The sequence below is a fragment of the Mesoplodon bidens genome (assembly GCF_964165515.1).
Source record: "Mesoplodon bidens genome assembly, chromosome: 7".
In the NCBI taxonomy this organism is placed as follows: domain Eukaryota; kingdom Metazoa; phylum Chordata; class Mammalia; order Artiodactyla; family Ziphiidae; genus Mesoplodon; species Mesoplodon bidens.
In genome coordinates, this window is record NC_138164.1 from 79,608,609 (window position 1) to 79,635,865 (window position 27,257).

At 45.1% G+C, this 27,257-nt stretch overlaps 1 protein-coding gene across 2 annotated transcripts in view; it reads left to right on the forward strand.

Annotated features, from left to right (window-relative positions):
- AMOTL1 (angiomotin like 1) overlaps nt 1-27,257 on the forward strand; it is a 103,607-nt gene that overhangs the window by 38,190 nt on the left and 38,160 nt on the right. For both annotated transcript variants that reach the window (XM_081238782.1, XM_081238783.1), the window contains exons 3-6: nt 1,516-2,446; nt 16,991-17,282; nt 25,073-25,217; nt 26,440-26,529. In XM_081238782.1, coding sequence (XP_081094908.1) covers nt 1,516-2,446; nt 16,991-17,282; nt 25,073-25,217; nt 26,440-26,529 — 1,458 coding nt within the window. The remainder of the gene's footprint in view (nt 1-1,515; nt 2,447-16,990; nt 17,283-25,072; nt 25,218-26,439; nt 26,530-27,257) is intronic.

Genomic DNA, 27,257 nt, shown 5'->3' on the forward strand with positions numbered 1-27,257 from the left:
CCTATGATGGATTGTCAGTTTCATCCTATAATTAATTGTTGAGGAATTTTGTGCAGAGGAGTGGTATGATTAAGTTTTCCGGTTTGAACAATCTTAGGGCAGTGGGGAAGATAAGTTGGAGTCTGAGGGGGTGGGTTTGGAAGTGGAAAAGAGACTAGTGTCAGAGAAATAGATGAGGGGGCTCTTGGAATGGCTTGGGTATGAGGCTCCACGGGCTTGTCATTTGGAACGAACACAGATTTCGTTGTGGAATGAGTCGGATCCTGGATCTGTCTCTTCCTACCTCTGCGACCTTGGTGATTTACCTTCTCTAAACCTCTCTCCTTATCTGTAAGATGGGGGAATTAATACCTGCCTCATGCGATTGTATGTGAACTAAACTAAATAAAGGAGGGAATTTAGTACAATACCTAGCACATCATATGCTCCTTAAAAATGGTTTTGTGGTTGTACTGTGGTTATTGATAATGAACTTGGAGACTGGCAGGGGAATAAAGGGGAGAGTTGGGAGAAATGTTTCATTTTGGAGGTAGAATTCACAGGCAGGCGCTGACCAGATGTTGGGGGTAAGGGAGAGGAAGGAATTTTGGAAAACTCTCAGGTTTCTGGCTTGGCAAAGAGTAGACGAGGCAGGGATCCAGGGGTTGTTTGGATGGGCTGAGGAAGACACGTTGAGTTTGGAGGACCTGTGAGCCATCGGCTGGTGGTTGTAAATGGGTGGGCCATGGGTCAGTAGGTTCAGACGAGTGGTGGATGAGATGAGAATCTGTCGAAGTGAGGGTGGGTGAGTGCTCAGGGCAGAGCTGTGGGAAAGAATTTAAGGGGCAGGTGGAGAAAAGGGAGCCAGAGATGGAGTGTACGGAGAAGCAGCAGGATCCTGAACCATGAGAGGGGGTGGCCTGGATGCTGAGTGAGGAGAGCATTTCAGGATGTGGGTGGGTGATCAACATGCTAAATGCTTCAGAAAGGTTAGGCTGGAAAGTTCTCCCTGGGAATGATTGCTAATCAGAGCGGTAGGGAGGGCAGTGGACGGCACGTTCGGAAAGTGGAGATGGCCACTTTCCGTATCGATTGCTTTCTGAGGACGATTAGAAGGGGAGGAGAGATGCAGGGTGGCACTTAGAGGTTTATGTAGAGCCATGAAAAGATGGTTTCTTTTTGTTTGGTTCTGAGTTTTGCTTGTTTTTTTTCTTTTTCTTTTTTTTTTAAGATGGGAAAGACTTGACCTGTTTATATGATGAAGAGAAGGGGTCGGTGGGGAGCTTAAAGGAAAGGGAGGGCTTGAAGGCCCGAGCAAGGTCTAGGAGGAAACAGTAGGCAAGGGAAGGGAGAGTAGTAGAGACGCTTTGATTTGGAGAGATGCTTCCATGAGAAACTGTAGGGTAAATGGGAGTGACGGTGTATTGGAAATCTTTAAATGCCTCTGTCATTAGAAAGTTGGTTATTCACCATGTATGTCCAGACCTATATCTGCGTGGAACAGCCTGACATCTTTTTCCTATGTTTACCTTCTAGTTGAGGATCCTCTTTGTAACTTCCACCCGCCGAACTTCCCGAGGATCTCAGAGGTGGAAATGAGAGGTTCCGAGGATGCGGCAGCTGGAACAGTGTTACAGCGGCTGATCCAGGAGCAACTGCGCTATGGTACCCCGACCGAGAACATGAACTTGCTGGCCATTCAGCACCAGGCCACAGGGAGTGCAGGACCAGCCCACCCCACAAACAACTTTTCTTCCACGGAAAACCTCACTCAAGAAGACCCACAAATGGTCTACCAGTCGGCACGCCAGGAACCGCAGGGTCAGGAACACCAGGTGGACAACACGGTGATGGAGAAACAGGTGCGGTCCACGCAGCCTCAGCAGAACAACGAGGAACTGCCCACGTATGAGGAGGCCAAAGCGCAGTCCCAGTTCTTCCGGGGGCAGCAGCCGCCGCCGCCGCAGCAGCAGCAGCAGGGGGCTGTGGGTCACGGCTACTACATGGCCGGGGGTGCCAGTCAGAAGGCGCGGACTGAGGGCAGGCCCACAGTGAACCGCGCCAACAGTGGACAGGCACACAAGGACGAGGCGCTGAAGGAACTCAAGCAGGGCCACGTCCGCTCTCTCAGTGAGAGGATCATGCAGCTGTCGTTGGAGAGGAACGGTGCAAAGCAACACCTCCCTGGCCCAGGGACCGGAAAGGGGTTCAAGGCAGGCGGGGGGCCCTCCCCAGCCCAGCCTGCAGCTAAAGTGCTGGACCCCCGAGGTCCTCCACCCGAATACCCCTTCAAGACCAAGCAAATGATGTCCCCGGTGGGCAAGACCCAGGAGCATGGACTTTTCTACAGTGACCAGCACCCGGGGATGCTCCACGAGATGGTCAAGCCTTACCCTGCTCCCCAGCCTGCGAGGACAGAAGTGGCCGTCCTGAGGTACCAGCCACCCCCAGAGTATGGGGTAACGAGGTGATTATCAAGCCTAGAAGTTTTTTATTTTGATTAAAAAAAATTCTTTTTTATTGAAGTATAGTTGATGTATATTATATGTTATAGGTGTACAGTATAGTGATTCACAATTTTTAAAGGTTATACTTCATTTATAGTTATTATAAAATATTGGCTGTATTCCCCATGTTGTACAATATATCCTTGAAGCTTATTTTATACCTAATAGTGTGTACCTCTTAATCCCCTGCCCCTACATTGTCCCTCCCCCCTTCCCTCTCCTCACTGGTAACCACTAGTTTGTTCTTTATACCTGTGAGTCTGCTTCCTTTTTGTTGTATTCACCAGTTTGTTGTATTTTTTAGATTCTACATGTAAGTGATAACAGGCAGTATTTGTCTTTCTCTGTCTGACTTACTTCACTTATTATGATAATCTCTAGGTCCATCCATGTTGCTGCAAATGGCATTATTTCATTCTTTTTTTAAAAATAAATTTATTTATTTATTTACTTATATTTCTTTTTTACTGTATTGGGTCTTCGATGCTGCACGTGGGCTTTCTCTAGTTGCGGCGAGCGGGGGCTACTCTATGGGCTTCTCATTGCGGTGGCTTCTCTCTCGTTGTGGAGCACGGGCTCTAGGCGGGTGGGCTTCAGTAGTTGTGGCACAAGGGCTCAGTAGTTGTGGCTCACGGGCTCTAGAGCACAGACTCAGTAGTTTTGGCACACGGGCTTAGCTGCTCCGCGGCATGTGGGATCTTCCCGGACCAGGGCTTGAACCCGTGTCCCCTGCATTGTCAGGTGGATTCCCAACCACTGTGCCACCAGGGCAGCTCCTATTTCATTCTTTTTTTATGGCTAAGTAATATTCCATTGTATATATATGCCACATCTTTATCCATTGATCAGCTGATGGATACTTGTGTTGCTTCCATATCTTGGCAATTGTAAATAATGCTGCTGTGAACATTGGGGTGCATGTATCTTTTCAAATTAGTGTTTTTGGTTTTTTTGGATATATACCCAGGAGTGGAATTGCTGGTTCATATGGTAGTTCTATTTTTAGTTTTTTGAGAAACCTCCATACTGTTTTCCATAGTAAGCCTAGTGGTTTAATTCATGTTTTTAGCACTCATTATTTTCAAGGTGTGTTAGGTTTTTGTCGTCGTTTTTTTTCTTGTGCATAATATTTAATAAGCAGCATTTTGGCCAAAATATGCAGAGTGAAACAGAAAAGAGGGCAATTGGGTATTTTCTCCAAATGTAACAGAAGGCAGCAGGGGATTTATGAGTTTAAGGGAGGAACCTCCATTGCTGGCCATCCTTGGGAGCTCAGCCCAGTGGCCTGGCAGAGCAGCAATTTTCCTGGCTGGCTTTGTGGAGCGTGTCCAAACTCCTGGAACATATTATTACCATGGGGTTTATAGAGTCTTTCTTCATTGTAGATTTTAAAGGAAAATGTAGTCTGAATTCTAGAACAGAGGAGTTAAAGGGACCATAGAAATCATATAGCCCCACCCCCGTATTCAACAGATGAGAAACTAAATTCCCACAGTACTCGACTCTGAGGCAGCTGGAGCAAGGCTCAAGTATTCTGACTGTCAAAGCCTTATTCCTCCATTGCCTTAATTCCTCCTACATCTGTTGATGGATTCAACAACACTTACCGAGTGTGTATTCTGTGCAACCCTGTACTTGGTCCAGAGATAACGATATGGTTTCTACCCTCAAGGTCCTTCCAGCATCGTCTTGGGGGAAACCAGCATCTTAACAGATCCTCGTGGTGCAGTGTGCTGTTTTAGGATAGAAATATGCAGAGAGCATTAGGGCACCAGAGAGGGTAGTGTGACTCACAGCTGTAGGGCTTAGGGAGAGCTTCACAGAGGAGGTGACATTTGAGTTGGGTCTTGAAGAATAAATAAGAGTTGTGGGGTAGAGATGAAGTAGCAGTAGGTACTATGCAGGGGAGATGCCATTTCTTCAGACAAAAAGGTTTGGAGGTTTTGTCTGGCATGAGCTGCAATAATGCAGAGCACTGGTGGGCTAAGAAGTAGCAGAAGGTGTGTTTGGACAGGGAAGTTGAGACCAGTCGGTGAAGGTCGTTGAGTGTCATACTAAAGAGTTCAGAATTTATCCATAAACAATTAGGAGAACCAGTGTTTTTCAATAGATACTATGTTGATGTTTACTAGGCTGACTTCCATGGCAGAGAAGGATGAATTAGAGGAAGGGGATACTGGAGGCCAGGAGGGCCTCAGGGACCAGGTCAATTATCCAGATAAGACTTGGTGAGGGTGACCTAGGTTTGAGGCCATAGGTATAGGGGAGCCTTATATGCTAAGAGAAATAGAATTGATATCATTTAATGATTGATTAGCTGTGGACGTTGAGGAATAATAGGGCAGCTGGAAATAAGGCAATTGGAAAACAAACTCTCAGGAGAGAAACTGGGTTGGAGATACACATTTGGGAATCGCCGGCATTTAGATGTTTCTGAGCTTGCTCTGCTCAGGGAGAGCATGGAGCAGTGGGAAGAGAAGACAAGTGGCCACTGCCTATCATGGATATGCCTTCATTCTCACCAAAGGCTTTATTCATCTGTTTCTAAATCAAATGAGCTGAGATTTCCCTGTGCCACCCCAATGGCAGTGTGCAGGGCATACTTTGGCTGTACATCTTGCAAAAAGGGAGTGACTGGGCCTTGGCAGAGAGAGTGATCTGGCTGATCGGCCTGCCACTTACTTCCCAGCTGCTGACGCATTTCCCTGCGTTCGGTGGGGGATGGCAGCTGTGAAGCACTATACCAACCTTTAGGCCCCTGACAGGCAGCAGAACTCAGTGGGCACAGTCTGATCCCACTGGGGAATCAAGATGGGGCCTGGGAGGTCTCTTATTCTTACCCTTTTATGGTTCCTTAAGCCAGGGAGAAATTTAAACTTAAAAACTATCAGGTTTGAAGAAGAAAAATAAATCTTCAAATCTCTAGTTTTTAGAACATTGATTTGTCAGAGTTAAGTAATCCATGATGTTTATCCCAGAATCATATCAGAGTTTGGTTTGTGATAGTTCACATTTGTTTAAGTCAGCCTCTAGAGCCTGATAGAAAGTGAAAATATCCCCAGACGAAGTCTACTTCCTTCTGCTTGGCTTTATTCTTTGTTAAATGGCAATGCATAAAGTGGATCATTTTGCTTTTTGTCATTTGGCAGTAGATGTGCTGTGAGTGGGAGACACAGTAAGGGGAGGAGGGAAGCTCTTCCTGGAGGGCTACCCAGTTATTGGTGGGTGGTGTCATTTGTCTCAAAATTATGACGTCAAAAAGAAGAAGAAATGTATGAAGGATTTGACCTGATTGCCAGGCTTGACAGCTGGGTCCACATGACACATCAAAATGTCCCAGAAGACGTAATAGACAGGCCATTGAGGCTGGGCCGCAGAGCTACAAGGTGCCTTTGTGAGCCTGGCCACGCCTAGCCAGCATGACTCCAGCAGTGCTGCCTTTGGCCGACAGGGTAAACAAAGTTGCGTCCACACCAGCCCTGTTTCAGACACCTTCAGTGTGGCCTGAGCTCCAAGGGTTAGATCTGAAGTTCAGCAGTGTGTGATGTTCAAGTTATCTTTGACCCACGAGAAGAGGAGGGCTCCTTTTTTTTGTGTGTGTGTGTGGCCTCTCACTGCTGTGGTCTCTCCTGTTGCAGAGCACAGGCTCTGGACGCGCAGGCTCAGCGGCCATGGCTCATGGGCCCAGCCGCTCCGCGGCACGTGGGATCCTCCCGGACCAGGGCACGAACCCGTGTCCCCTGCATCGGCAGGCGGACCCTTAACCACTGCGCCACCAGGGAAGCCCCAGGGCTCCTTTTAATTTCACTGACACATTCCCTTATGCTTAACGGGTTATCAGTTTGTCATTAATAGTGATGGTTTGGGAAGCTGCAGGCTATTGGGTCAATACGTCATAGACTCTTCTGAGTCAGAGAGACTCAGTAATCTCAGTAATCTCAGACTCTTCTGAGTCTGACTGAGATGACTGGGTCCACATCCGGGCCGCGTGCTGCAAAAACGGCCTCAGTATGTTGTGAATGTTCAGTGCTCTGATCCAACCCATCAAGCTGTCGAGACTTCAGTTCTTTTTGCCTAGAGGTGGAAAGGTCCAAAGAGCATAGAGCTTAAGATAAAATGAGGAAGATCTTGGAGTTCTTTTGCCTTCATTACTGAGTCACCATAGCTTACAAATTCTCTCACCTGCTCTGATCTGCTAACGATGGGAGAAGTGGTGGGTTATGGACTCCTTTTGTGGGAAACCCCATGGAGAGACCACCAGTCAAGGTGTACTTGACTTGCACACCTTGGCCTTTTTCGTGAGTGTGCTAGTGAGGCTGGGGAGATGGAGGGACTACAGCGACTTGTCCCTACTGAGGTGGCTGGTGGGGACCTCCAGGGACCATGAGCGGCCATGGATAGAGGCTCTGGTTTTGTTCCTGCCCCTTCTTCCGTTTCCTTCAACCTGAAAGTGGAAATGGATATAAATAAGGACAAGGTGAGAATTGGACAGGTTGTTCTATGGAGAATTAGGCTTTAAAAAAAATAAAGAAAAGGAAGAATTTGGATATTAACTCTGACACATTTTGTGGAAACAGAGCACTTCTAAGAGTTGTGACTTGGCTTACGCAGTCTGTACCGTTAATGGAAGTGAATGCACGAATGAATACCAGTGGATGATCTGATTTTCATCAAAGCAGTTTGGAGCACATTTGTCAAATGTATGTTTGTTTTCCAAAGAAATCTGTCCATATTTCCAAAAGTGGAAACTAAAGATGCTAAAAAATTATTTAAAGTATCCTTCTTTCTTAATACAACCACTGTTAACATTTTTCCTGTACAAATTAATTTTTTCACGTGTTGTAATCATAGATGATATTCCAGTTAGTATCTTAGCTCTTTTTAGATAGTATTGTATTACAAGTTTTTTTCTACAATGTTTGTTTTCATAACCATCCTTTCTATTGCTGCATATTTCATAAATTATATCATTTACATCTTTTTCTCTATAAATAGTATAGAGACCGTCATCACGCATATCGAATTTTCCATATTTTAGTTTACTTATTTAGGCATCATTATTTAGAAATGAAATTATTGGATAAATTTTAGTTAAATATTTAATGACTTCTGATACCAGATAACTTTATGAAAATATTATAGTGCCTGTTTCACTGCCCTATGACCAACATTAGTCATTATAATTACAAAGACTTTGTTAATGTAATAGGCAAATTGTGTTAATTTTTAATTTTCATTTGCAATTATTAGCTTGGTTAATTTTGGGGGGGGCGTGTATTTGACTAGTTAGATTGATTTGATTTTGAAAATTGGCCCTTGGTATTTTTGTGTTCATATGATCTGTATATTTCCATGGCTTCAGAATAAACTAAAACCTGTTTTCTCTAATACTCGCTCTGATTTTCCAGTTTCTGGAGCTCCATCTCCACCCTTCTCAGGTAACAATGGAACAGAGGCAGTAGTAGCATAGGCCTCTGAGTGCTTGCTGTGTGCCAGGCATGGTGTGGGTCATCCTCCTCCATCTTCAGAACAGTTCTGGGGCTTCCCTGGTGGCGCAGTGGTTGAGAGTCCGCCTGCTGGTGCAGGGGACACGGGTTCGTGCCCCAGACCGGGAAGATCCCACATGCTGCGGAGCGGCTGGGCCTGTGAGCCATGGCCGCTGAGCCTGCGCGACCGGAGCCTGTGCTCCGCAACGGGAGAGGCCACAATGGTGAGAGGCCCGTGTACCGCAAAAAAAAAAAAAAAAAAAAAAATCCACCAGCTGAACATGTGTTTTGAATACCAGCATTAAAACTCAGGAGTTTGTACAATTTTTTAGCTGAATTATGGCTGGATGAGCCAAATAAAATGCCCTGTTTATTGTGAGAAGCAACTCTGCAGTGTGGGAATTTCAAAAGGCTAGGGTCAAGTTCAGGTTACTTTCTCAGGAAATCTAACAGTTCCAGCAGCAATGCATTAAATGAGTGGCTTCTCCAAACAAGAGGATTATCCATACGCATCCTGCATAGCAATAATTTTGATATTAGCTTACCCAAGACCCTAGTCTCAATTTGAACATTTATGAGTCTCGTGTCTGCACCACCAAAGGGATCCAGGTGGGAAGGCTGTGGGTTTGGGAAAAGAAGATTTGAGGGGTTTTGAGTCCTGGCTCTCCCACTTTGTAGCAAATTGAATAAGTTCTCAGAGACTCAGTTTCCTTATCTGCAACTTGTTACAGCTGACTTTTCCTAAAACTAACTGATTTTCTTCCTTACATAAATGAAGCATGTTCATTGTAGAAAATCTAGAAATATAGATAACTCCCACTTCCTCCACTCCCTAAAATAAAAAAGAAGGAAAATAGAAATTACATGCAGTCCCATTATCCAGCCGTAACCATTGTTAAATACTCCGTTCACTGTTGCTTTGAGGGTTAGAAAATTATAAGAAAATACTCTAAGTTGGAAATCTCTAGGTAAATAAGAGGTATTTTTATTGAGTGAGAAGTCTTAAAATTTGAACCTCTTCACAGCCAAGAAGCCCTTTGTTATTTTCATCTCATTTTAAAATTCTTTTATTTTATTTTGTTTACTTTCTCTGATTATTAGAATAACAGTGCTGATTTTTTTGGCTTATCTTTATTTTCTAATTTTTCTCATTTTTTTGCTTATCTTTATTTTTAAATTTTTCTCTATTTTCTAATTTTTCTATAACATACATTACTTAGTGAAATTTTTTTTGAATAGCCATCCATGTTCATTGTAGAAATTGTATAAAGAACAGAAAAATATGAAGAGTGAAAAAAAATCCCTAATTTCATCACCTAGAAATAGTCATTCTGACCTTTTGTCATAGTTCCTTCTAGTCATTTTTCTATATATTATTTTTTACTCAGGTGAAATCCTAATATGTATCATATCTTGAGAATTTTAAAGAATCTTTGCTTAGAGGCTCAGTAAACATTCATTGAACTGAATTGTTAATGTTGATAAATGGAAAACAGTTGTTTTGATTTTACTTCTCTACTAATAAGTTTGCTTTGGGAAATGTATTTAGCTGTTTGCATTTTCTCTTCTGAATTACTTGATCATATCCTTCATCTGTTTATCCATTGATGTTTCTTTTCCTGTTGTGTTTTGGACAATTTTTGTCAGTCACACAAGCCATATTTATTAAATCTTAGCATGATGGCCTAATTGTAGATAAATATATAGTTTAATACATTGAATATAGCTTGCTGATCACCATTGATGCTTGGGGATCTGGGGACAGTAGAGTGGGGACTGCTAGTCTGTTTGCATGAATTGTTTTGTTGCTCACTGATTTCTGGAATTGTCTCCAAAATGAGGCCTTTTGGTGTACATGCAATGTGGACTAGAGCAGTGCTGAACAATAGAACTATAATGTGAGGAGGGGAAGGAGGGGTGGGATAAATTGGGAGATTGGGATTGACACATACACAGTACTATATATAAGATAGATAACCAATAAGGACCTACTGTGTAGCACAGGGAACTCTTCTCAATACTCTGTAATGACCTATATGGGAAAAGAATCTAAAAGAATCAGTGTATAACTGATTCACTTTGCTGTACAGCAGAAACAAACACAACACTGTAAATCAAGTACACACCAATAAAAATTAAAAAAAATAAAATGGCTAAATTAAAAAAAATAAAGACATCGACATCCTTAAAAAATAAAGAAATATAATCTGGGTCACATATCTAATTAAAATTTTTCTTGCAGCCACATTTTTAAAAAGTTAAAAGAAACAGGTGAAATTAATTTAAAAACATGTTTTAGTTAACCCATTTTAAAAAATTGAAGTATAGTTGATCTACAGTGTTGTGTTAGTTTCTGCTGTACAGCAAAGTGATTCAGTTATACATACATATATACATTCTTTAAAAATATTTTTTTCCATTATGCTTTGTCACAGGATACTGAATATAGGTCCCTGTGCTATACAGTAGGACCTTGTTGTTTACCTATTTTATATATAGTAGTTTGTATCTGCCAATACCAAACTCCTAATTTATCCCTCCCTGCCTTCCCCTTTGGTAAGCGTAAGTTTGTTTTCTATGTCTGTGAGTCTATTTTTGTTTTGTCAATAAGTTCATTTGTATCATTTTTTAAGATTCCAGATATAAGTGATGTCATATGATATTTGTCTTTGTCTGACTTACTTCACTTAGTATGATAATCTCTAGGTCCATCCATATTGCTGCAAATGGCATTATTTCTTTCTTTTTTATGGCTGAGTAATATTCCACTGTGTGTATATACCACATCTTCTTTATCCATTCATCTGTCAATGGACACTTAGGTTGCTTCCATATTTTGGCTATTGTAAATAGTGCTGCTATGAACATTGGGGTGCATGTGTCTTTTCCAAATATATGCCCAGGAGTAGAATTGCTGGATCATATGGTAACTCTAGTTGTAGTTTTTTAAGGAACCTCCATACAGTTAGTTAATCCATTTAAAAACATATTTTTAGATACATGTTTTAGTTAACCCATTATATGCAAAATATTATGATTTCAACAGGTAATCAACATAAAAAACTATTAATGAGATGTTTTACATTTTTTGTACTGTCTTCAAATTTTGATGTGCCTTTTATACTTCCTGCACATCTCATTTCAGATGAGTCACATTTCAGGTGTTCAGTAACCACATGTGGTTTGTGGCTACTATTTTGGACAGCACAGGTCTAGAAGAAAGTGAGAATCTATTTTCAAGAGAGAGTGTCCTGATGTGTACAGGCATCACCTTTATACTCTTGTTCTGCATTGCATTGCAAGCAAACAGTTCAGAAATGGAAGATTCTATGGTGCTAGCATTTGCTTTTATTCCTTGTTGAAGCTTTAGTGTTAGGGACTGGGATTCTCAACACATGGTGTTTGAAGAGGAAGTGACACCCAAGGGTGAATTTGTCCCTTGCCTTTCTCCTAACACCCGTTAGCAGTGTGTGATAATAGCAGAGGCTAGCAGTTATTAAGTATCAATAGTTTCCTAATGATAGACACTATGTACAGTGCTTTATATGCATTATCTCATTTAATTCTCACAACAACTTTTGAGGTAGATACTGTTATTATCACCATTTAAAGGTGACGAAGAAGTTAAAAACTTGCCCATGGTTACTTGGCTAGAAGGAAGCAGAAGCAGGGAAAAGAGACCCCATATTAAGGAACAGTGCTCTCCTGTACCAACATGGGGCAAAAGCCCTGGTGTGGTGGGAGTATGCGGGTTCCAACCCCCAGTTCATAACCCATTGTTTTGCTTTATAAAGACTGAGATCTCTGGTTTGTGATCCTCTGAGCCTTATTTTGCATACTTTAAAAACAGAATAATAATATATGGTGTGAGAGCAGGGAATGCCCAAGCTTGTGAGAATGAAATGACAGTGGATGTAAAGTGCTGTTCATGGCACATTTAGTACAGGTATAATGTAAACACATACATTTAAACAAGCTTATTTATGAAGGCTTATTGTATGCAGAGAGAAGCAAATGGACTGTTGATTAGCTGTCTCCAATGACCTTGTTTCCCCAGTCCAAATAACATTGTCACTCCAGTTTTGAGCTGCATTTTGTGACCACTCAATACATGAGAACGGCAGTGACTTGGAGCTATGTTATTATATTGGCAATGTCATGATTGGAGATTCTACCTATATGATTGAGAACAAATCTAAATACCAGAGGTCTCTTCCTTAATAAAACAATGTTGAAGGTTGAGTCAGTCTTTGAAAGTGCATCAAGCATATGTGGTCTCCTAACTTGCTTTTGGGTTCAGGGGCCAAATCAATTGACAAAAATGTACTGGGTACCAACTTAGTATAAGTCATGATTTTCTACCCTCAAAAAAACATGCATGCTAATAATTAGGGAGAATAATACACACATGCATAAAAAATTAAATAATATTGTATTTAAAAATTCAAGAAAAGGTAGGTTGTCAGGTGTGTGATTCAGGCAAGGTTGTAAGTTTGGAAGTAAGAAGCGGGTGCAGATTCTGGAGTCAGGCTATGCTTGGCATGGTCCAAGTCACTGACGATGGAAGACCAGCCTGCACGACTTCCCAGTATGACCCCGTATTTTGTCTCTTAGATGTGACTCTTTAAATCCTCCTTGATTCTTGTTTCTAATACATCACTGTGGGCTTGGGGCAAAGAGGCTTTTTCAGCCCTGCTCAGACGTATATAAATAACTGGTCAGTTCAGTGGCATGTGGGAAGAGGTCACTTTCTGTGGTGTCCCAAGGCTCATTTGGTTCCTTGAGAAAGGAGCAGGACCTGTTGGTGGTCCTGCCTCGGTTGGTGTGAGGATTAAGCAAGGTGATGAAATGTGCTGCCTGGCAGATGGCATAGACCCTCGATAAATGTGAGTTGAATGCTCTCTGTAGAAGGGACATTAACCTATGAAAGATAATAATGTTGAAGGTAAGTAACAGTCCAAGAGAACAACTCAGGGGCAGGTTTCTAGCCTTCATCCTTCCCCTGAGGTGGCTCAAGCCTATAAAAAGCTGTGATGCTGTTGTTAGGATGTGAGCCATGGATGTGGTGGTGGCTCAGACTGAGCCACAGGAACGCGGGAGCAGAGGACAAAGGGTGGCTGCCTTCCCTCCCTGCTTTCACCTGGTCTGTTCAGAGAAAGAGTGAACTACAAGGGCTCTGAAATTGAAAAGCCTGGGCTTTGATCTCCTTTATGTTTCTATTATCTCTGTTCCATTTTGCAGGTTACTTACCATCCTGTGCCTTGTGTTCTCATCTAAATACAGAGACTTGACAATGATGCCTGTTTTATAAGGCAATCATAAAGGTCAAAATGAGATGATGCATGTAGTGGTGCATACCACAGTGACTGGTTCATAAAAAGTGCCCAGTAAATGTTAGCCATAACAGAAAAAAATTATTGGACTGCTCATGAAAGCCACACTCAGGGCTAGGCTCTGGGATATAGATGATAATAATTACAATAATGGCGATAATAGCTAACATTTGTCCACAGCTTGATTTGTGCCTGGCTTTATACATATTAACTCCATAAGTCCTTTAACAATAAGCCAAGTGGTGGATGGTCCCAGGAGACACATGATGTCAAGTAACCTAGCTCTCTGCCTTCACTTTCTAACGGGGGGAGTAGGCTCACAAATAGAAGATTGTGGCATAGAATTCTATTCACAAGTAGTTTCTCAGTAAATGTTGGTTCACTTCTCCTCTTTTTCCCTTTTCTCTGTGTCCCCATTATGAGGAAGGGTTTATCCTGATGGTGGCTGATCAGTAGCGTTATCTTTGGAAGCTGGGGATAGCTTGTTTCATAGCACTGGTATGATCGTGACATTTTCCTGCCCTCCCCCACCATTCTTTCCTCTTCATTTACCCTCAGCCAGATTTGCCTTGTACAGACCTTTGAGCCTCCCAGCCCCAGCTGGCTGAGTAGCGAAGCCACGGAACAGAGGTTTGCTCTCTTGGCTGCATGTCATCCATTGTAATACGGTGCGTCTTGAATGTGTAACCGAGTTAGTTTGTGAGGCCGGTGTTCTCTATTTAATAGAAGACTTCCCATTTTGAAAAACCCATTCTTTCTGTCTCCAAGCTTGGCAGACACCCTTTACCTGCATTGCCACTCAGGTACCTCGTCACTGTCGTGGATGGCTTAGGTTGGCATTACGAAAAACCTCCCTTTTTGTTATATAAAGGAAAAGGATGACCAAGAAGATAAGCCCATCACTGTGAGTTCCAAGTCCCAGAGCCCAATAAATGTTAAAAGGTAGAAGCCCCAGCCCGAAGCTGCCTGGGTCAGAGGCAAGCCCGGATGCCTCATCTGTGCCCACTTCAGCTCCAAGGAGACGCGCCATGCTTGTCGTTTGCATTGGATGTGAAGTGAGAAGGGAGAACCGAGGAGGTAGGGATGGGTGTCTGCCTTTGAACTGAGGCAGTGTAATTTATGGCATTTTGTCTCTTGCCAAGGTAACCTCTATCCATGAAAATTGCACCGTAGTATTTAGCCAGCCTGTGGGAATGCACGTACTCACTAAGGATCTATGGTTTTCTGGGTCCACGACTGATAGGAGTTCCTGTGATCTGGGGGTGAAAGTTGGGCGTTGTGAAGAGCAGTCAAGGGCATCTCACTCTCGCTATGGAGTTGGACTTTGTACACACAGACCTCCTCATACACACGGGGCAACACATATTCACATACACTGCAGTGTGGAAACGGCACACATTCATCAGAATGCAGAAATGTTTTATTTCATAACGGCCAGATAGTTAAGTATTCGATAATAGGTGCAGAGAGGGAGGGAGGAGGGGCGGGTTTACACTTCCCCATCGACAGCACTCCTTTCTGAAATCTGAGACACTTAAGGAATAAAGAACCACATTGAGCTCCATGGTTCTCTACCTTGACTTGGGGAACTTAGATCCCAGCTACTTTAACATGAAATGAATGGGGTGCCTAGATCGAAGGCATAAGGAAATCTAGTTGGCAACTATCTCCTAAGCCCCGGTGGAGTGCTCTGACATTGGTTACCAAAGCAGAGCTTGTGGTTAGTCACTCTGGTGGGATCTGCTGGGTTCCTTTTGAGGTCATGTTTAGGAGTAACTGCATCTCCATGTAGGGAGGGCTAAGGTGACCGTTGTCCACTTTTCTGCTAGAGTTTGACTTTTAGCTGCCAGGAGTCAGCATTCAGAGGATGCTTAAAATGCCCTAAGAGATACTTACAAAATGAGAGATATGGAGGCTGACAGGGTCCAAAAACATTCCAGCAAATATACTCAAAAGGAAATAAAAGGCCAGATGAGCTCCCGAGAAAAAGCGTAGTAGCTCTGAGAGTTTTGGCCACGGATGGCCACAAGTAATGGGAAGTGGCACAGGAAACTGTTATGGAGTAGAAGGATCTCAACCCCTTGATATAGAAAGTTGATGATTTGGGGCTTGCTGATAATTCTTAGCACCCCAGTCCCCAGACTGAGACCTAAAGGTTGAAGGGGACAGCAAGAAAACCATTTTTCCCAAGTCTGCAGAAGAGCGACAGCCGTGGTTGGAAAACCAGAGGCCAAGACTGTCTTTGCTGTTTATACCTATAAAAGTTGTTTTTAGGAGCCCTTGGCTTAGGCTGAAAGAAAATACAATGATTCTTATGAAACAGGTTAACAGAATCGTGAGGAGGGGATTGGTAGAGAGGGGCAACAGAAGGTGGAAATTCAAGTAAAGGAGCTAGTATCCAGAATTTGAACCATCAAGGGACACCTCTGTGTGTTCTTTTTTTTTTTTTGCGGTATGCGGGCCTCTCACTGTTGTGGCCTCTCCCGTTGCGGAGCACAGGCTCCGGACACGCAGGCTCAGCGGCCATGGCTCACGGGCCCAGCCGCTCCGCGGCACATGAGATCTTCCAGGACCGGGGCACAAACCCGTGTCCCCTGTATCGGCAGGCGGACTCTCAACCACTGTGCCACCAGGGAAGCCCTGTGTGTTCTTTTTAACCTGGTTAAGATCAGACTTTTGATCCTCAGACCTCCTTATCTCAGCAAATCAGAACACACTAAGTTTGTTCCTTCCCTAAGACTTTCCCATTTCATTAAATGGTACCCCTGTCCATTTGTGTGGACCCCAGAATCTAGGAGTAATTTAAAATTTTTTCTCACTTTCTCTCTCCCCATACGTAATATAAATAAAACATACCCCAGATCCATGTACTATTTCTTTTCTGCTGCTACCCTCTGAGCCTTCGTTAGGTCTCACCTTGACCACACCCAGGCCTCCTCACTGGGCACCTTTGGTCCATCCTTGCCAACGTACATCCCATCTACACGCCACTGAGAGTGGAAGCAGCTCCCCCACTGGCCCCCCCTTCACACTCTAAGGGAAGGGCTGGCCTTGGCTCACAAAGACCCTCGCCCATCCCGCTGGCCTTATCTTGTGCTGCTTTTGCTGGCTGTGCTCTGTATCAACTTGCTTTCTTCCAGTTGATCTTCTACTCTAAGTCCTGCCTTAAGCCCCACTCGCAGGTGATTCCTCTACCTGGAACACTTTTCCCAATTCTCTACCCCATGCCCCCAACCGCTTTTTCCTCCTGTCTGTCAACAGACTTCAACTCAAGCGTCCACCCCTGACCTTTCGGTATGACCTAGCCACTCAGTCATTCCCTGTCCCTGTCACCCTGATTCTTTGGAGAGGGCTCATTACTTTTCAATACCTGGCTTTGTGTGTTTATCGTGTGATGGTGTGCCTGTCTCTCTCCCCGAGAACATAAGCTTCATGAGAGCAGGGACCTTGTCTGTCTGGTCCCCTCTTTCCTGAGCGACCAGAGCAGTACTGATTCCTATGGGGAGAGCACATTAAATATCTGTGGGATGGAGGGTTGAAGCTGCTTCAGTCAACCTAGCTTGGACCGTGCGTCAGTGACGACCCCTGGCAGTAGAAACCATCCATAATGCCTGTGTGGTTGGGCTTCCCTCCTCTCCCCACCATGGCCCTGGGGTCTGACTGCTGGTCTTCTGTTCCCTTGCAGCCGCCCCTGCCAGCTTCCTTTCCCGTCAACGGTGCAGCAGCACAGCCCGATGTCCTCCCAGAACTCCTCCGTCAGCGGGCCGTTGCACTCGGTGTCCCTGCCACCTCCACCTCCGATGACCCTGGCAGCCTCGCAGCCCACGCCAGCCGCCTCCCCCAGCCAGCAGCTTGGTCCGGATGCGTTTGCGATCGTGGAGCGAGCCCAGCAGATGGTGGAGATCCTAACGGAGGAGAACCGGGTGCTGCACCAGGAACTTCAGGGTTACTACGACAACACCGACAAGCTCCACAAGGTACGGGACTTCCCTAGGGGAGGGGAGGGAGAAAGTTCTTTGGAAGGGGAACACAATACCTTACCTGCCCATGGGGGGTTGATTCCCTCACTCACTGGCCAGAGTTTAACTAGACCCCTTTTAATGCCTGAGCAAGGCTTTAGGGAGACAAAAATAAATATGCCACGGTGCCTGCCTTGGAGGAGCTTATAGTCCAAAAGGGGTAGAGTTGCCTAAGTTAAACCTGCAGTAGGACGTCAAGAGGCTGCAGTAGGAGCAGCAGAGGTGCCCCTGGCCCTGAGACTCAGAGGCTGAGTAGCATTTCCCCAGATGGACAGTGTGGAAAAGGGGACACCGAGAGTAACCCAGAGCAGTGAGTTGAGAGAGACAGGTTTTTCCTTTCAATCTGGGACCTCAGACAGGAACCTTGTGATTGCCATGTTGGTTTCATTAGCTGGTTTCTGCAAAAAGCAGCGATGTCTCAGCACTGAGGGCAGAGTACAGGTTACTGCGTGCTCTCCTTATGCTTATGACTTAACAGGTGGGGAGACGCTGCGTAATTCCAGCCTGTGTCATTGTCGTGGGAATATTAGGATGTACGGCAGCCTTCATTCTTAGGACTTTACGCTGAAAGCCAAAGTCAGCAGGAAGACATCCAGCGAGAGTGAAATCACGGGCAGTGATTTCATGATGACCCACATGCCAGCACCTGAAATGCTGCAGGTAGAAAGGAAGAGGTGAAGGGCAAAAGTCATAGGATCTTTTTTTTTTTTTTAAGCAATATTTTTTTGTTTTTTAAAATTTTATTTATTTATTTATTTTTAACATCTTCATTGGGGTATAATTGCTTTACAATGTTGTGTTAGTTTCTGCTATATAACAAAGTGAATCAGCTATACGTATACATGTATCCCCTCCCTCTTGCGTCTCCCTCCCACCCTCCCTATCCCACCCAGTCATAGGATCTTTTCGGGCAGCAGAGCCCCAGGGCACTCGAGTTTCCTTTCTGGAAGCAAGGAGGCATGTGTGGTAGAAGGCATCTCATAAGAGTCTGGGTGCGTGCTCTGTCCTGGGCAGTCAGGGGCTTTTGTAAAGAGAAAGGGTGAGAATGTAAACTCACCTGGCTACAGAAGCATTGCCACTTGGTTCTGTGTAACAAGACGTGCTCCTGGCTGGCCCATGGTGTTCACTGTGCCGTGTTGATCTCTCAGTTAAGCCTGGCCTCTCTGCTGGTCCGGGCGTCAGAACAGTCAGCCCCTGTGATTCCCTGAGGGCTGGCAGCAGTCGGCTGGGAGCAGTGGGTGGAATGATGCAAACATTCACAGACAGGACCTGCCCCAGCTCATTTGTGCAGAGCTTCCACCGAGAGGGTCTGGAGCTCCCTGGAGTCAAGACCAGGCTTGGCCCGGAGAGCTCTGGCTGCCTTTATTGGAGGGGAACAAATGAGAGCCGGGAACCAGCGGGCTGCCTAAGGATGGCGGCCTCACTCCCAGCCTCGGTCATACCCTTAGAAGTTGGGAAACACGTGCTGGCTCCTGGCCTTGGCTGGAAGTCACTGCTTAGGCCCAGGCTTGCCTCTGATGCTTCCTGGGGCAGCTTCTTTCCTGGTACAGTCTGAAAATTGGGAAGGGCCAACTCAGCATTTTCTGGGAAATCAGGAATTTTTTTCTTCTCCCTGATGAAGCCCTATGGCAGACGCTTTCAGGAGCCGTGCAGACTCACCTGAGGGCAAGAGTGTGGTTCTCTGTCTTTTCCATGGATATTTTTGAACAGTTGCAGGGAGGATGCATAAATTGTGAGGTCTTGTTATTCTTTGTTGACTTTTTATTAAGATACACTTTTTTATTGGCCTGTAACATACATCTTTTTTTTTTTTTTTTTTTTGGCCGCGCATCATGTGGGATCTTAGTTCTCCGGCCAGGGTTCGAACCTGGGCCCCTAGCGTTGGATGCATGGCATCTTAATCTCTGGACCACCAGGGAAGTCCCCTGTACATCTATTTCTTGATGTTGATGCCCATTTCTATTTTGAAAACTAAAATCAGCTTCCCAGCGACTCATTTTCCCTGCACAGGGGATGACTCTTAAACTTTGTGACCAAAAGCATTTTGATGACTTAAGGAGAAAAATCAAAAGCTGTGTCCCTTCTGGATTCCCAGACTCCTTCAGTCCCTTGAATGTTATGAATGGTTCTATAAATATTATATTTCATTAACCTGTCATATGTCGAACTGGAATTGTCAGTTTGAAAACTCAGGTTTTGATGGATACTTGCCGTATTTATCACTAAGTTCCACAGCTCTTCTCAGCAGCTAGGGCCAAGAGAAAGAGAGCTGCATGAAATCGTGACTTGACAGGTGAAGGCTTGTGTTCCCGAGGTCATCCTAGTCCAGGCCTCACTGCTCTGCTGTGTCTCGGCAGCTGCTTATTTAAGCCTCAGGTCTAGGGAGAGGCCTGTCCAGTGAGGTGACTTTACTCCTTGGGGATGTTGACCCCCAGTTTGGGTGGAACCACAGTGCTGCACCGTAGGATGTGGCTGCCCTGTGCTGGCAGGAACATCCAACCTAGAATCCTTCCTCACAGCTTCGGGAGCACTCGCAGAGATTCATCATCAGGGCAGAACCAAAAATAGATCAATTTTTAATTGCAGTGCTTAGCCTGTGTGCACTGAGCCAGGAACACAGCAGGACACAACGACTAAACTCAGAGGCTGCCAAAGTACCTCCTGGAACTGAAGACCCGTTTCCAGAGAGGCACAAGGCGGTGATTATCCCTGTTAGTGTTGGAATGGTGGCTGGGGACCCCCAGAAAGAGCAGTGGTTTTTCATTATTTCCTTTTGGGCACTCATTTTGCTTCTTTTTCCTCCGAGTTTCCCTGAAACATAGTTCATGGATGGAATTTCCAGCTGGACCAGACTATGAGTTGGTTGGCCTCAGAAGCCATCAGGGTGGAGATGGACGTTTGAAGGGAAAGGGCGCCATGTTTACCGTTCCCCCGGGCTTGCTTTGGCAAGGACCCTCTTCTTTTGTCAGCGAAACAGCGGTGGCTGTGATTGGGCAGTCTGAGTCTTGGATGGCAGGCCTGTCTTCGATTCTGTAGGTCCCTGAGCTGTGCATGTGAAGGTGTCAGGGAACAAGCCAGTTTCTAGAGCTGGGAAGGGCTGAAATTTTCTCCGGACACTTTTTTGTGCATTTGCTTCATGGCAGCAATGCCAGTGAAAGCTGTGTGAGGCTTTCCCCTCTGCTCATAGTTCTGTTTCTGGGCCAGGGAGTGCTTCTCCCTGTGATTTCAGGGGGTCTTGCAAGCCTGGCCTAAGAGCTTCCTGATATCTAGGCTGGAAGGGAGGATGGGAGCTGTGGAGGCAAACCCAGTATCCTCTTCACACGATCATCCTCAGACTCTGAACTGGCCCAGATGTCTGTATATCAAAGGCAGCCTTTCCACCTCCCTTCACCTCTAACACACATCCAGGGGAACTTAAGATGTTCTGGAGCTGCCGATGTGAAGAAGAGGGTGTGGTTCTCTTTCTGAAGGCGTGTGCAGTCAGAAACTATAGAGCTTTAGACTAAAAATTATTAAAATGACTCTAGTCCAGTTTCCCACCCCTTAGAAACCCTTGCTTCATGTCTCTGAAAAGAAGTTGTTCATTTTTTACTTGAATGTTGCTAGAAAAGAGAAGCTCCCTACTGGGTAGACTTTTGGGAAAGATAGTTAGGACATTCTTTTTTTTTTTTTTTTTTTGGTGCGGTACGCAGGCCTCTCACTGTTGTGGCCTCTCCCGTTGCGAAGCACAGGCTCCGGACGTGCAGGCTCAGCGGCCATGGCTCACGGGCCCAGCCGCTCCGCGGCATGTGGGATCTTCCCGGACCGGGGCACGAACCCGTGTCCCCTGCATCGGCAGGCGGACTCTCAACCACCGTGCCACCAGGGAAGCCCAGGACACTCTTCCATATGTTGAATCACAGTCTCATCTCATTAACTTGCTACGTTTAGTTGTAGTTCTGTCCCCTCCGGTCACACTGAAGGAGACTCATCTGTCTCCACCACGACAGGTATCGCTTCTTACAGGAAATACATTGTCCCGAACTATGACCCTTGCCCTTTCTCTCTTGGTAGCTACAAGCACATAACCCTGTCCCAGTTCCTGTCTGCCTGAGTATCTGAGATGGTAAACTATGCTGTCTTGGGCACGCTGCAGTTTCCCTTTACAGCGTGCGGATGGAAGTTCTCTTCATGAAAGGAAAGAATCCACAGCCAGGTGTAGTTTTATCAATGTCCAAGTCTGTCTTTAGGAGTTATAAGTATAATGATTGAGTAAACAGTCAGTACTTTTGTCATAAGAAGGCACAGGTCTCGGGCTGTAGGGACTGTTTCTGCCCTCAAGTAACAGACAGTCAAATCAGAGACACAAAATGCATCAGAATTCCAGTCAGGTGAATACAACAGATGAAAGTACGTGAAATCAGATGGAGGGAAGTCCCTATGGGTGGCCTAGTTGAGGAAAGCATCCTAGATGCCCTGGGCTTGAAGCATGAGCACTGTCTCACGGTCGACACCTCAGGGTTTTCGGTGCCCTCAGCTTCCTTGGGGACTAGGTGACGCCTTCAGTCTAGATGGGGATGGTCCAACTGTCCAAAAACAGAGGCCACCTTATACAGATGGAATTAGCATAGAAATGGTGGTATGTTTTGGAGCCATCTCTTTTGAAAACAAAATTAAAAGGAAGGAGCATAATTTGCGGTGGGACTGTGAACAGGATTCAGGACACGCTGTTCTTTCTGCTGCCATATGACCAATCATTCATGATATCTTTGCAAGAGATAGAAAGGCTTCGTAGAAATGAGGGGACTGTGGAACAACCAACTCTGCTATGAGGAGGCCTTTGGGAACATCCCCTGGTGCCGAAGGGAGCCTTGGTGTTGGGCCCCTCCCTGATTGGAGGCCACTGAGCAGAAGGCCTGATGCCCTCCAGCCTCTTCACCCACCTCTTCTCAGATGTGTCTTGGCTCCGTCTGTAACCTCTGGGGCATTGACCACATTCGGTCTCCTTCTTTAAGTTTCTGGGTTCCTGGCTGCAGTGGCACCCCTGGCATCAGTCTCTCTCCTGGGTTCTCCTGCCTCGCCTTCTCCTGCAGTGTCAGCGCTCCCATCCTTGGCCCTCTGATCTTCTGTTGATCTCCCTAAGTAGTCTCACTTTGTGACTTCATCTGTCATCTACGCACAGTGAAACAACTGCCCACCTGACTTTCAGACCTGTCTCTTTCCTGCTAACTGTTCTGCAGGCACTTCACACATGGTATCTCCAAAACCAGACTTTTGGTTTTGGTAAACCTGTTTCTCTTATCATTTATCTTGGTTAAGTCTTGTTACTCTGTCTTCTAAGCTATGAATGTCTGTGATTTCTTTCTCCCTTACCGTCCAGACCAGTCACGGAGACCTATTGATTCTACTCTTCAGTGTCTTTGGAATTTGTCCTTTTAGTTATCTGGGTTCATGCCCTTGTCCTGTCATTAAACTGTTCATGTTCGCTTCTTACCTGGACTCCTTTCTCCTGCCTTCTCTCCCTACACCCACCCTGCAACCCCATCCTTTAATATGATCTCCATAAAACCTCAGGTGTGATTTATGCTGCTCTTGCCTCCCCAAGCTCTCCCCCACAAAAAATTACCTTTGGCCATAAAGTCCTTCCTTATGGCGCTTGCTCCTGCCACTTGCCCCTTGCTGTCATCCCCAGATGACCTGTCGTGTCAGAGACATGCACCTTCCTTCGTGGCTCTGTCTTGGCTCAATCCCTGTCTTCTGCCGAGAATGCCAAAGCCCTTTGGCCTTTTGTTTTCTGTTTGGCAAATTCCTGTTCATCCCTCAGGACTCATTTTAAATGGCATTTTCTCTGAAATCTTTTTTAAAGAAACCCCTTCTCACCCCTGCCAAATTAATAACTTTGTCTCTAGGCTACCATAGCATTAAATCACCACACCCCTTGTCACATTGCGCTGTAGAAGCATATGTATCTGCATATAGGCCAGCTCTAGGCTGTGAGACCCTAAAGACCAGGAATTGTCTTATATCTGTTTCCTTGGCACCCAGACACATAGTAAGTGTGCAGTAGGTATCTGTTAGGGTATGTATTACTTATAGGAGTCTCAGCAGGGACTTTTTGATCTGGGCAATTGGAGTTCCGGCAGTCGGGGTGTCTGCCTTATGGTGACATAGCTCTCCATGGAGGGACCAAAACATGGTGCAGGTCTCTTGGTGCCCAGGGAGAGGCGCTAGTGTTCTCAACCCTGCCACTTTGCCTCTGATTCCAACTTTTGGTAGCCAGGTTTGCAGGTACTCTTTACCCTTTCTCCTGCATTTATGTTATACAACAATAAAATAGGATTTATTAATTTCTACTTTAAAACATGCTGTTATGTTAGACTCCTGTTATATCAGTTATAGCTACTTGTTATAGATTTATATATGCCGTAGATTAAAGGCTCTCCCAGTTACAGCTCTTTTTTTTTTTAAATTAATTAATTTATTTATTTATTTATGGCTGTGTTGAGTCTTCGTTTCTGTGTGAGGGCTTTCTCTAGTTGTGGCAAGCGGGGGTCACTCTTCATTGCGGTGCGCGGGCCTCACTGTCGCGGACTCTCTTGTTGCGGAACACAGGTTCCAGACGCGCAGGCTCAGTAGTTGTGGCTCACGGGCCCAGAGACCTATTGCTCCGCGGCATGTGGGATCTTCCCAGACCAGGGCTCGAACCTGTGTCCCCTGCATTGGCAGGCAGATTCTCAACCACTGCGCCACCAGGGAAGCCCCCAGTTACAGCTCTTGATTTCGTGAAATACAAAAAAGAAAAAAAAAAAATTGGTTTTTATCCCATGTCTTCCAACTCCCACATATAAAGAGGTTTTCTATGGTTTATAGTTAGATACAAATCCATTAGTCCTTTATATAGATAATTTCATAGACAAAGGGATAACAAGGCTAAGTGATGAAACCTCTCTTCGTGTGGATTTTATGTTCCTTTGGGGATGGGTAGGAGGGTCTCAGGAGAGCACTGTACTTGGAGTCAGGAAATTAGGGTTCTACTTGTGATCCTGTAGTTTTCCTATACTTTAATATTTTCCTCACATTAACTAGGAAAAATAATAAAAGTTGTAAATTGCCATACTTAATATAAGCAGTTTATGTTTATTTTATGTTTATTATTTTTCTTAAACATTTTATTTTATTTTATTTTATTTTTTGGCTGTGTTGGGTCTTTGTTGCTGCATGCGGGCTTTCTCTAGTTGCATCAAGCGGGGACTACTCTTCGTTGCAGCACGCGGGCTTCTCATTGTGGTGGCTTCTCTTGTTGCGGAACACAGGCTCTAGGTGCGCGGGCTTCAGTAGTTCTGGCACGTGGCTCAGTAGTTGTGGCTCGTGGGCTTAGTTGCTCTGCACCAGTTGGGATCTTCCCGGACCAGAGCTCAAACCCGTGTCCCCTGCATTGGCAGGTGGATTCTTAACCACTGCGCCACCAGGGAGACTAAGTTATGTTTAAATTCACCCCTTCCTGATATTTGTCCAAGAGACTATTACCAGGTGACATCAGATGGTCCCACCAGACATGTGAGTCTGTAATTCACAGGATCCTAACGCGGCCCTGGGAGACAGATGCGGGGGTGGTGAAGTCAGTTGCAGGATTTGGTAGACAAACTTAAGACCCAGAAAGGCTGCATTGAAGATACAGCCTTCACAGCTGGAGCATCCAAGAATCAGCATAGCTAAAGCATGGGTGGGAATGTCAGAAGTCTCACTTTCGTGCTGCTTCTTTCTTTCAGTTTGAAAAAGAACTTCAGAGAATCTCAGAAGCCTATGAGAGCCTGGTCAAGTCTACCACCAAGCGAGAGTCGCTGGACAAGGCGATGAGAAACAAACTCGAAGGCGAGATTCGAAGGCTCCATGATTTCAACAGAGACCTCCGAGGCATGTCAAGTTCACTCATGTTTTCTCTACCCTAAATGCCCCGTGTTGCTGACAGCCTGACTTCAGGTCCAAGTTATGTTACATAACCTTGTAAATCCCAACCCCCTGGGAAAGGGGCACCAGAGAGCAGAAGTGTTCTTTTCACGTTGTAGGGGCACCAGAGAACAGAAGTGTTCTTTTCACGTTGTAGGTTGTAGGTTGCAGCACTGAGCCTGAGAAGTGACAACCTCTATACACGAGTCCCTGACAGGGAGGGAGTATGTGTGCAGCTGCTTCTTGCTTTAAAAGTACTTAACATGACTCGTGTTGTGAATGGGAATGTCTGAAAAGACCAATGTTCCATGCACAACCCTTGCCACATCAAGCTGAGGCATTTAATTGCATTCTTTGAAAGCCAACAGTTAACACTTGCTTGGTATATAGTGTAGAAGGCAGAGTTAGACACATGTCCCTCGTGGAGAAAAAAAAGCCCACAGTTGTGAAAAGAGTAGATATATATCAACTTCCTGAAAGCTAGGGGCCCCCTGTTACAGGATTTTGGCAACCTCCAACATGCAGAATGATCTGACCCATGAAATTATACTTCACTTTCAGTCAGCCAAGCCATTTTTCAGTTCCCTCGGGTCAAAAGACTCAGTGTACTGACAGTCTGTAGCTGGAACCTACCTTTTTTTTTTTGTTACTGCAAACCCTTTAGTCTTGGGTATTATGTAAGCTCAATAAAGACTTGTTAGGTTGAATTATTTAATTGAATAGATGAAGATTGACCAAGTGGCATGAGCAAACCTAGAACTCTGAGTAGAATCTTCATCCATTAGGTCATCTTGACTTGTTTCCTGGTATTTATTTAATTGTTATTTTAAATTTTTTGCTTTCCAGCTACAGAGGGCTGATGGTCAAGGTTAGACGAGGGCTGGGTTTGAGGCCAAGGGAACTCAACCCCTTTTCGAGGACTCTGTTGGCCTTGCAGGAACCTGTTCTTCGCTGCCTGCCACTGGTGCACACCTTGGTGTTAGATTGCCTAAAGGCACAGCGTGGCGTCTGAGGACTTTTCTTGTTGATGTTCTGGAGCGTCTTGTTCCCTCCCCAAGAGTTGTTCAATTTGGGGCTCCTCCTTGGGCATCTCTCCCTACCCAGCTCTCAGCACCCAGGTCATTTGCCTGTTGGAGGATGACTTAAATGCAAGTGCATTTCTTTGTAATCGTTTCCTCTCTGTGCACAGACCGACTGGAGACTGCCAACAGGCAGCTGTCCAGCAGGGAGTATGATGGACACGAAGACAGAGCGGCCGAGGGGCTTTACGCTTCCCAGAGTGAGTCTCCGTGCTTACCTATCCCAACTGGGTAGTATTAAAAACTGGGGGCCTGCGGAAAGAACCCTGTTAGTTTTAAGTAAGTTTTGTGCTGCTTGCTTTTTGTTTGTTAATTTAATGTATAAGCTGTTAGGCCGAAGATGAGACCCTCCTAGGTCTGCCAGAGACAAAGCCGAGGTTGATGTGTATTATTTCAGTAACGTTTATTCCGACCTTCTTACCTACAGTTTCTGTTTCTCCCTAATACCCTCCATGGGTATTATAGAGTATTTCCTGGCACTCGCCACTTGGACTAAGGCACAGTTCTTTTTCCCCATGGAAAGGGAAGGAAGCCTGTGGTGGAATTTTTTCTTTTGTCACATTCTGTGTGTGCCTAGGTTGAGCAGTTCTGGACTGGCTGCGCCTGGCATCATGAAGCCACCTAAATGTTCCCAGCACGTGTCTCAGTAGGTGATGCTCGCTTGCGATCCATTGAGCCCATTTCAGCCAGGAATAAAATGGCTTCCTGTGCCTCAAGATTTATTGGGAGAATATTCTATTAATTTCACCAGAGACAAATGATAGAAGCAAGTGGGTTTTGAGAAACCATCGATTAAGGTACGAATTTCTGCACATTCATTCATTGTCCAAGTCAGAAATGTAAAAATCCAACTGGCTTTTTTGGGAAACTGTTTGGAAAACTGAATTCATTTCTCTGTCATAATTCTCAACAACATTGTGAGTTAAGT